This window comes from Lampetra fluviatilis, chromosome 62 (genome assembly GCF_964198595.1).
Source record: "Lampetra fluviatilis chromosome 62, kcLamFluv1.1, whole genome shotgun sequence".
NCBI classification, from domain to species: Eukaryota; Metazoa; Chordata; class Hyperoartia; order Petromyzontiformes; family Petromyzontidae; genus Lampetra; species Lampetra fluviatilis.
In genome coordinates this window covers 1,977,738-1,988,204 of record NC_136336.1, presented here as the reverse complement: position 1 = coordinate 1,988,204, position 10,467 = coordinate 1,977,738, and the positions used below count along the sequence as shown (strand labels likewise).

Sequence of the window (10,467 nt, the reverse complement as noted above, 5' to 3'; positions counted from 1 at the left end):
TGAGGGAGAGAGTAGCAATGATATGACGTTCATAGACTAATGGGAACGAACTTTGTAAAATACATATAGCATTAATGAAAATATATTCAATTATAAAAATAAAATTTTCTGATTCTGACAACTCTCTAGGCCCGCCTCTGTGTGTGGGTGTATAGGTGTATGGGTGTTTGGGGGTGTGGGTGTATTATTGTGTGGGTGTGTGAGTATGTGGGAGCGGTCCTACACTTGCCCTGGGTCGATTCAGCCATAAATGAATACCTCGTGTGTAAATATCAACACTTCCCTCTGCCAGATCCTGCAGCTGCCGCACAGTAGAGACACGCCCAGAGTCACTCACCTCCTGCCCTTAGATAGACTCGCACATGTGACCCATAGACTCACACAGAGACCCATAGACTCACACACAGAGACCCATAGACTCACACAGAGACCCATAGACTCTCACACAGAAACCCATAGACTCACAGAGACCCACAGACTCACACAGAGACCCATAGACTCACACAGAGACCCATAGACTCACACAGAGACCCATAGACTCACACAGAGACCCATAGACTCACAGAGACCCACATACTCACACAGAGACCCATAGACTCACACAGAGACCCATAGACTCACACAGAGACCCACAGACTCATGCAGAGACTCACACAGATACCTACAGACTTACGAAAACCCACAGACTCACACAGAGACCCATAGACTCACACAGAGACCCATAGACTCACACAGAGACCCACAGACTCACACAGAGACCCATAGACTCACACAGAGACCCATAGACTCACACAGAGACCCATAGACTCACACAGAGACCCATAGACTCACAGAGACCCACATACTCACACAGAGACCCATAGACTCACACAGAGACCCATAGATCTGCAATGACAGTCTCCCCCCATCTGGTCTCAGACCGTCATCTTCATCACGATCTCATCACCGTGATCACAATCATGATCACCGTGTCCGTGGGTTCTTGTGTGCCCTCCAGAATGACGCCACGGAGCTACAGCGGAGGACTAGCGGAGCGCGGAGAGCCGGGATCACACTGACGACCACATACGCAGCGAGGCATCGTCACCAACAGCACCGCCATCGGCAGCGCCATCACCACGACCAACATACGGCACGCGCCGAAAACCAGAAAGAAGAGGAGGAGGCGCAGGAAGAAGAGGCGCAAACGGGGCCAGGAGGAGAAGGATCCGAGAGAGAGAGAGACGGACAGAAGTTCTTGCGACACGCGCGCACGGGGGGACATCTCGTGAAGACCTCGAGATGTCTGGCAGTGCGGCGTGTGTCTGTGTCGTGTGACTTGTGGTGTGTGATGTGGCAGTGATGCTAGAATTGAACCTAGGCTCACTCCCCCCTCGACTGCCCCGCGATCCCGCTCAGGGCCAACGTCGGTGACCTTCAGCGTGCTCCTGGGCCCTCCCACTATGTCGACTCAGCCTTAAATGAGTGCCCGGTGCACCGTGACCAACTTCGGCGCCGAGGAGACACAGGCGGTCGGGCGAGGTGCTGGACATGCTGCCCGCAGGGACCCATAGAGGTCTGTCCGCGCCCATCATCTGCTCTTAGACTCGCGCAGAGACCCACAGGCTCACACAGAGACCCGTGGACTCACACAGAGACCCATAGACTCAGAGACCCATATACTCACACAGAGACCCATAGACTCACACAGGGACCCATAGACTCGCACAGAGACCCATAGACTTAGAGACCCGTAGACTCACACAGAGATACATAGACTCACACAGAGACCCACAGGCTCACACAGAAACCCGTGGACTCACACAGAGACCCATAGACTCAGAGACCCATATACTCACACAGAGACCCATAGACGCACACAGAGACCCATAGACGCACACAGAGACCCGTAGACTCACACAGAGACCCGTAGACTCACACAGAGACCCATAGACTCAGAGACCCATATACTCACACAGAGACCCATAGACTCACACAGGGACCCATAGACTCGCACAGAGACCCATAGACTTAGAGACCCGTAGACTCACACAGAGATACATAGACTCACACAGAGACCCACAGGCTCACACAGAAACCCGTGGACTCACACAGAGACCCATAGACTCACACAGAGACCCATAGACTCAGAGACCCATATACTCACACAGAGACCCATAGACGCACACAGAGACCCATAGACGCACACAGAGACCCGTAGACTCACACAGAGACCCGTAGACTCACACAGAGACCCATAGACTCACACAGAGACCCATAGACTCACACAGAGACCCATAGACTCACACAGAGACCCATAGACTTTGAGACCCATAGACTCACACAGAGACCCATAGACTCACACAGAGACCCATAGACTCACACAGATACCCATAGACTCACACAGAGACCCATAGACTCACACAGAGACCCATAGACTCACACAGATACCCATAGACTCACACAGAGACCCATAGACTCACACAGAGACCCATAGACTCACACAGAGACCCATAGACTCACACAGAGATCCATAGACTCACACAGAGATCCATAGACCTGCCCTCACCCCATCTGGCCGGGCCGTGGAGACCGCTCCATGAACGTCGCTCTCCACTACCGGGCCTCCTCCCCCAACCTTCCTGCACACACCCCAACCAGCACTTGCCCCCAGGAGTCTGTGTAGGCTACACGGGGGACCTTTGTCTTTTAGGGGGAATACCAGTGGTGTGTGTGGTGTAATGGTGGTCTAAGTAGGTAGTGTAGGTGTTTGTGCAGGTTACTGGTGTGGGTGATGGTGGCGTACGAGGTGGTGGTGATGGTGGTGATGGTAGTGTACTAACTGTGTTGAGTGGTGTTCTGGGTGATGTGGGCAGTGGTGGTGGGGTTGATGGCAGCGTAGGTGCTGTTAGGTGGTCGTGGTGGTAATGGATTCGATAGTGGTGTCAGCATTTGTGTTGTGAGTGGTGATGTTGTGATTGTGTGCGTGTGGTCGTGTTGTGTCGGGCGGCAGTGTGGTCTATACGGTAGTGGTAGCGATGTTTGCGTAGGTGGTGTGTGCGTAGTACTATTGGGTTAATTCGAATCGTTTTGGTGAGAGTGTGATGTTGTTTTAGTTGGTAGTTATGTGGTAGTGGTGGTGTAGTGTTTATGGTCGTGTTGGTGTGGCAGTGGTGGTAGTGTAGTAGTGATGGTGTGGTGGTTAGTGGTGGTGTGGTAGTGGTGTGGTAGTGGTGTGGTAGTAGTGGTGTGGTGGTGTGGTAGTAGTGGTAGTGATGGTGTGGTAGTGGTGGTTAGTGGTGGTGTGGTAGTGGTGGTGGTTAGTGGTGGGATGGTAGTGGTGGTGTTCTCCACAGTATCGTTGCGGTTCGTGACTGCACGTGGAGCCATGTGGCTGCTGCTGCTGTTGTGAATGAGATTACAGCCGGCGTGCTTTGCCTGTGTGTGTGTGGTGGATCAATCATCATCAGCATCATCAGCCGCAGCATCATCAGCCGCAGCAGCAGCAGCAGCAAAGCGTGGGGAGCACAGGGAGGAGGGAGGGAGGGAGGAGCCGTAGCGGTGGGAGGAACCCGAAGCCATGATCCTGGGTCACCGTGACCCGAAGAGACGAGACGTTCTCTCGAACACTCCCTCCCGCCTCGGCACCCTGCCCCAGCCGGTCTCCACCACCACCACGACCACCTCCTCCTCCTCCTCCACCATCAGCAGCAGCAGCAGCGGTGGGGGCAGCCCCCTGCCACCACCCGCCTCGCGGCCCCGCCCCTCGCGGAGGGGCGGGGGCATCAAGCGCGAGGCGAGCGGCGACCGAGGAGAGCCCAAGAAAGGTGAACGAGTTTGCGGGATTGTTTATTTATTTACTTGCTTGCTTGCTTGCCAGCGCTTCGTGCGGCGCGCGTGGGGAGAGACGCTCTGTGGGTGGGGGTGGGTGGGGGGGTGTGAGTGGGGTAGTGAGTGTGTGTGTGGTAGTGACTGTGTGTGTGTGGGGTAGTGACTGTGTGTGTGTGAGTGGGGTAGTGACTGTGTGTGTGGGGTAGTGACTGTGTGTGTGTGGGGTAGTGACTGTGTGTGTGTGTGTGGGTAGTGAGTGTGTGTGTGTGAGTGGGGTAGTGACTGTGTGTGTGTGTGTGGGGTAGTGACTGTGTGTGAGTGGGGTAGTGACTGTGTGTGTGTGAGTGGGGTAGTGACTGTGTGTGTGTGAGTGGGGTAGTGAGTGTGTGTGTGAGTGGGGTAGTGAGTGTGTGTGTGAGTGGGGTAGTGACTGTGTGTGTGAGTGGGGTAGTGACTGTGTGTGTGAGTGGGGTAGTGACTGTGTGTGTGTGTGAGTGGGGTAGTGACTGTGTGTGTGAGTGGGGTAGTGACTGTGTGTGTGAGTGGGGTAGTGACTGTGTGTGTGTGTGAGTGGGGTAGTGACTGTGTGTGTGTGTGGGGTAGTGACTGTGTGTGTGTGTGAGTGGGGTAGTGACTGTGTGTGTGTGTGGGGTAGTGACTGTGTGTGTGTGTGTGGGGTAGTGAGTGTGTGTGTGTGAGTGGGGTAGTGACTGTGTGTGTGTGTGTGGGGTAGTGACTGTGTGTGTGTGTGAGTGGGGTAGTGACTGTGTGTGTGTGTGAGTGGGGTAGTGACTGTGTGTGTGTGTGAGTGGGGTAGTGACTGTGTGTGTGTGTGAGTGGGGTAGTGACTGTGTGTGTGTGTGTGTGGGGTAGTGACTGTGTGTGTGTGTGAGTGGGGTAGTGACTGTGTGTGTGTGTGAGTGGGGTAGTGACTGTGTGTGTGTGTGGGGTAGTGACTGTGTGTGTGTGTGAGTGGGGTAGTGACTGTGTGTGTGTGAGTGGGGTAGTGACTGTGTGTGTGTGGGGTAGTGACTGTGTGTGTGTGTGTGGGGTAGTGACTGTGTGTGTGAGTGGGGTAGTGACTGTGTGTGTGTGAGTGAGGTAGTGACTGTGTGTGTGTGGGGTAGTGACTGTGTGTGTGTGAGTGGGGTAGTGACTGTGTGTGTGTGGGGTAGTGACTGTGTGTGTGTGAGTGGGGTAGTGACTGTGTGTGTGTGTGTGGGGTAGTGAGTGTGTGTGTGTGTGAGTGGGGTAGTGACTGTGTGTGTGTGTGTGGGGTAGTGAGTGTGTGTGTGAGTGGGGTAGTGACTGTGTGTGTGTGAGTGGGGTAGTGACTGTGTGTGTGTGTGTGGGGTAGTGACTGTGTGTGTGTGAGTGGGGTAGTGACTGTGTGTGTGTGAGTGGGGTAGTGACTGTGTGTGTGTGGGGTAGTGACTGTGTGTGTGTGTGTGGGGTAGTGACTGTGTGTGTGAGTGGGGTAGTGACTGTGTGTGTGTGAGTGGGGTAGTGACTGTGTGTGTGTGTGTGGGGTAGTGAGTGTGTGTGTGAGTGGGGTAGTGACTGTGTGTGTGTGAGTGGGGTAGTGACTGTGTGTGTGTGTGTGTGGGGTAGTGACTGTGTGTGTGTGAGTGGGGTAGTGACTGTGTGTGTGTGAGTGGGGTAGTGAGTGTGTGTGTGAGTGGGTTAGTGACTGTGTGTGTGTGTGTGGGGTAGTGACTGTGTGTGTGAGTGGGGTAGTGAGTGTGTGTGTGTGTGTGGGGTAGTGACTGTGTGTGTGTGTGTGGGGTAGTGACTGTGTGTGTGTGAGTGGGGTAGTGACTGTGTGTGTGTGAGTGGGGTAGTGAGTGTGTGTGTGAGTGGGGTAGTGACTGTGTGTGTGTGAGTGGGGTAGTGACTGTGTGTGTGTGTGTGGGGTAGTGACTGTGTGTGTGTGTGTGGGGTAGTGACTGTGTGTGTGTGTGTGGGGTAGTGACTGTGTGTGTGTGTGTGGGGTAGTGACTGTGTGTGTGTGAGTGGGGTAGTGACTGTGTGTGTGTGTGAGTGGGGTAGTGACTGTGTGTGTGTGTGTGGGGTAGTGACTGTGTGTGTGTGTGAGTGGGGTAGTGACTGTGTGTGTGTGAGTGGGGTAGTGAGTGTGTGTGTGAGTGGGGTAGTGACTGTGTGTGTGTGGGGTAGTGACTGTGTGTGTGTGAGTGGGGTAGTGAGTGTGTGTGTGAGTGGGGTAGTGACTGTGTGTGTGAGTGGGGTAGTGACTGTGTGTGTGTGTGTGGGGTAGTGACTGTGTGTGTGTGTGAGTGGGGTAGTGAGTGTGTGTGTGAGTGGGGTAGTGACTGTGTGTGTGAGTGGGGTAGTGACTGTGTGTGTGTGTGAGTGGGGTAGTGACTGTGTGTGTGTGAGTGGGGTAGTGACTGTGTGTGTGAGTGGGGTAGTGACTGTGTGTGTGAGTGGGGTAGTGACTGTGTGTGTGTGAGTGGGGTAGTGAGTGTGTGTGTGAGTGGGGTAGTGACTGTGTGTGTGAGTGGGGTAGTGACTGTGTGTGTGTGTGAGTGGGGTAGTGACTGTGTGTGTGTGTGTGGGGTAGTGACTGTGTGTGTGAGTGGGGTAGTGAGTGTGTGTGTGAGTGGGGTAGTGACTGTGTGTGTGAGTGTGGTAGTGACTTTGTGTGTGAGTGGGGTAGTGACTGTATGTGTGTGAGTGGGGTAGTGACTGTGTGTGTGTGAGTGGGGTAGTGACTGTGTGTGTGTGTGAGTGGGGTAGTGACTGTGTGTGTGTGAGTGGGGTAGTGACTCTGTGTGTGTGAGTGGGGTAGTGACTGTGTGTGTGGGGGGTAGTGACTGTGTGTGTGTGTGTGGGGTAGTGACTGTGTGTGTGTGTGTGAGTGGGGTAGTGACTGTGTGTGTGTGAGTGGGGTAGTGACTGTGTGTGTGAGTGGGGGTAGTGAGTGTGTGTGTGTGAGTGGGGTAGTGACTGTGTGAGTGGGGTAGTGACTGTGTGTGTGTGTGAGTGGGGTAGTGACTGTGTGTGTGTGGGGTAGTGACTGTGTGTGTGTGGGGTAGTGAGTGTGTGTGTGTGAGTGGGGTAGTGACTGTGTGTGTGTGAGTGGGGTAGTGAGTGTGTGTGTGTGTGAGTGGGGTAGTGACTGTGTGTATGTGTGGGGTAGTGACTGTGTGTGTGTGAGTGGGGTAGTGACTGTGTGTGTGTGTGTGGGGTAGTGACTGTGTGTGTGTGTGAGTGGGGTAGTGACTGTGTGTGTGTGAGTGGGGTAGTGACTGTGTGTGTGTGTGGGGTAGTGTGTGTGTGTGTGAGTGGGGTAGTGACTGTGTGTGTGTGTGAGTGGGGTAGTGACTGTGTGTGTGTGTGGGGTAGTGGGTGTGTGTGTGAGTGGGGTAGTGACTGTGTGTGTGTGTGTGGGGTAGTGACTGTGTGTGTGTGAGTGGGGTAGTGACTGTTTGTGTGTGTGGGGTAGTGGGTGTGTGTGTGAGTGGGGTAGTGACTGTGTGTGTGTGTGTGGGGTAGTGACTGTGTGTGTGAGTGGGGTAGTGACTGTGTGTGTGTGAGTGGGGTAGTGACTGTGTGTGTGGGGTAGTGACTGTGTGTGTGAGTGGGGTAGTGACTGTGTGTGTGTGAGTGGGGTAGTGAGTGTGGGGTTGTGAGTGTGTGTGTGAGTGGGGTAGTGACTGTGTGTGTGTGTGAGTGGGGTAGTGACTGTGTGTGTGTGTGAGTGGGGTAGTGACTGTGTGTGTGAGTGTGGTAGTGACTTTGTGTGTGAGTGGGGTAGTGACTGTGTGTGTGTGAGTGGGGTAGTGACTGTGTGTGTGTGTGTGGGGTAGTGACTGTGTGTGTGTGAGTGGGGTAGTGACTGTGTGTGTGTGTGGGGTAGTGGGTGTGTGTGTGAGTGGGGTAGTGACTGTGTGTGTGTGTGGGGTAGTGACTGTGTGTGTGTGTGGGGTAGTGAGTGTGTGTGTGTGTGGGGTAGTGACTGTGTGTGTGTGGGGTAGTGACTGTGTGTGTGTGTGTGGGGTAGTGAGTGTGTGTGTGAGTGGGGTAGTGACTGTGTGTGTGTGAGTGGGGTAGTGACTGTGTGTGTGTGGGGTAGTGACTGTGTGTGTGTGTGGGGTAGTGACTGTGTGTGTGTGTGAGTGGGGTAGTGACTGTGTGTGTGTGTGAGTGGGGTAGTGACTGTGTGTGTGTGTGTGGGGTAGTGACTGTGTGTATGAGTGGGGTAGTGACTGTGTGTGTGTGTATGAGTGGGGTAGTGACTGTGTGTGTGTGTGAGTGGGGTAGTGACTGTGTGTGTATGTGAGTGGGGTAGTGACTGTGTGTGTATGTGAGTGGGGTAGTGACTGTGTGTGTGGGGTAGTGACTGTGTGTGTGTGTGAGTGGGGTAGTGACTGTGTGTGTGTGAGTGGGGTAGTGACTGTGTGTGTGTGAGTGGGGTAGTGACTGTGTGTGTGAGTGGGGTAGTGACTGTGTGTGTGAGTGGGGTAGTGACTGTGTGTGTGAGTGGGGTAGTGACTGTGTGTGTGTGAGTGGGGTAGTGACTGTGTGTGTGTGAGTGGGGTAGTGACTGTGTGTGTGTGTGAGTGGGGTAGTGACTGTGTGTGTGTGTGTGGGGTAGTGACTGTGTGTGTGTGAGTGGGGTAGTGACTGTGTGTGTGTGAGTGGGGTAGTGACTGTGTGTGTGAGTGGGGTAGTGACTGTGTGTGTGTGAGTGGGGTAGTGACTGTGTGTGTGTGAGTGGGGTAGTGACTGTGTGTGTGTGTGAGTGGGGTAGTGACTGTGTGTGTGTGAGTGGGGTAGTGACTGTGTGTGTGTGAGTGGGGTAGTGACTGTGTGTGAGTGGGGTAGTGACTGTGTGTGTGTGAGTGGGGTAGTGACTGTGTGTGTGTGTGAGTGGGGTAGTGACTGTGTGTGTGTGTGAGTGGGGTAGTGACTGTGTGTGTGTGAGTGGGGTAGTGACTGTGTGTGTGTGAGTGGGGTAGTGACTGTGTGTGTGTGTGAGTGGGGTAGTGACTGTGTGTGTGTGTGAGTGGGGTAGTGACTGTGTGTGTGAGTGTGGTAGTGACTCTGTGTGTGAGTGGGGTAGTGACTGTATGTGTGTGAGTGGGGTAGTGACTGTGTGTGTGTGAGTGGGGTAGTGACTGTGTGTGTGTGAGTGGGGTAGTGACTGTGTGTGTGTGAGTGGGGTAGTGACACTGTGTGTGTGTGTGAGTGGGGTAGTGACACTGTGTGTGTGTGTGAGTGGGGTAGTGACACTGTGTGTGTGTGTGAGTGGGGTAGTGACTGTGTGTGTGTGTGAGTGGGGTAGTGACTGTGTGTGTGTGTGAGTGGGGTAGTGGCTGTGTGTGTGTGAGTGGGGTAGTGAGTGTGTGTGTGTGAGTGGGGTAGTGACTGTGTGTGTGTGTGAGTGGGGTAGTGACTGTGTGTGTGTGAGTGGGGTAGTGACTGTGTGTGAGTGGGGTAGTGACTGTGTGTGTGTGAGTGGGGTAGTGACTGTGTGTGTGTGTGAGTGGGGTAGTGACTGTGTGTGTGTGTGAGTGGGGTAGTGACTGTGTGTGTGTGAGTGGGGTAGTGACTGTGTGTGTGTGTGAGTGGGGTAGTGACTGTGTGTGTGTGTGAGTGGGGTAGTGACTGTGTGTGTGTGTGAGTGGGGTAGTGACTGTGTGTGTGAGTGGGGTAGTGACTGTGTGTGTGTGTGAGTGGGGTAGTGACTGTGTGTGTGTGAGTGGGGTAGTGACTGTGTGTGTGTGTGTGAGTGGGGTAGTGACTGTGTGTGTGTGTGGGGTAGTGACTGTGTGTGTGTGAGTGGGGTAGTGACTGTGTGTGTGTGTGAGTGGGGTAGTGACTGTGTGTGTGTGTGAGTGGGGTAGTGACTGTGTGTGTGAGTGGGGTAGTGACTGTGTGTGTGTGTGAGTGGGGTAGTGACTGTGTGTGTGTGAGTGGGGTAGTGACTGTGTGTGTGTGTGTGAGTGGGGTAGTGACTGTGTGTGTGTGTGGGGTAGTGACTGTGTGTGTGTGAAGGTGGGAAGAGACTCTGGGTAGGGGGGGGGTAGTGACTACACGTATGTAGTGGCATTACTGGTGCCACTGCTCTCCGGATGTAGTGCAAGCCCCAGGACGACAGGGGGCGGAAGAGTGCCCGGATCGAGCTGGGCCGTGGCACTCGGGTTGAACCCAGGGGGGCTGGGGGGATGACGTGTCCACAGCCCAGGTCCTTCTCGAACCTTCGAGAAGGAGGACGTGGTTAGAGGCAGAGAGAGCCGGGACTGACTATATAAGCCGGACCCATTTACGGGTCCGGCTGCTGTTGTATACTTGAAGACCCGAAGCCGCCACCTGAAGACCCGAAGCCGTCACCCTGAAGAGGAGCCCAAAGACGGGACCGGGACCCCAGCCGGGGTCGGGTCGAAGTTAACCTCCCCAGTGTTAGGGCGCGTTAGCCCGGAGGCTATACCTCTAGAGTATCGGGTGGAAGGGGGCGTTACCCCTTCGTATTAAGGTCATTATTTTTATAACAAACGTGTTGGTTCTATTAAGTCTCGCTCTCCATTCTACCCACTACACGTGGGATACATCTTGTTGGCGTGTTCCTCGATACCAACCCTGATCTCTAACGACAGTTGCCTGTGGAGTGATGGTGATGATTTGAATGGTGCT

General features: G+C 54.2%; 1 protein-coding gene across 3 annotated transcripts in view; it reads left to right on the top strand.

Moving 5' to 3' along the window:
* LOC144951417 (thyroid hormone receptor beta-like) overlaps positions 1–10,467 on the top strand; it is a 55,170-nt gene that overhangs the window by 26,873 nt on the left and 17,830 nt on the right. Inside the window, exons 2-3 of one of the 3 annotated variants that reach the window (XM_078881659.1) lie at positions 998–1,555; positions 3,450–3,806. In XM_078881659.1, coding sequence (XP_078737785.1) covers positions 3,560–3,806 — 247 coding nt within the window. In that variant the 5' untranslated portion in view covers positions 998–1,555; positions 3,450–3,559. Of the gene's footprint in view, positions 1–997; positions 1,556–3,250; positions 3,807–10,467 lie in introns of those variants that run through there. The other 2 variants (XM_078881660.1, XM_078881658.1) reach the window with 2 other exon arrangements.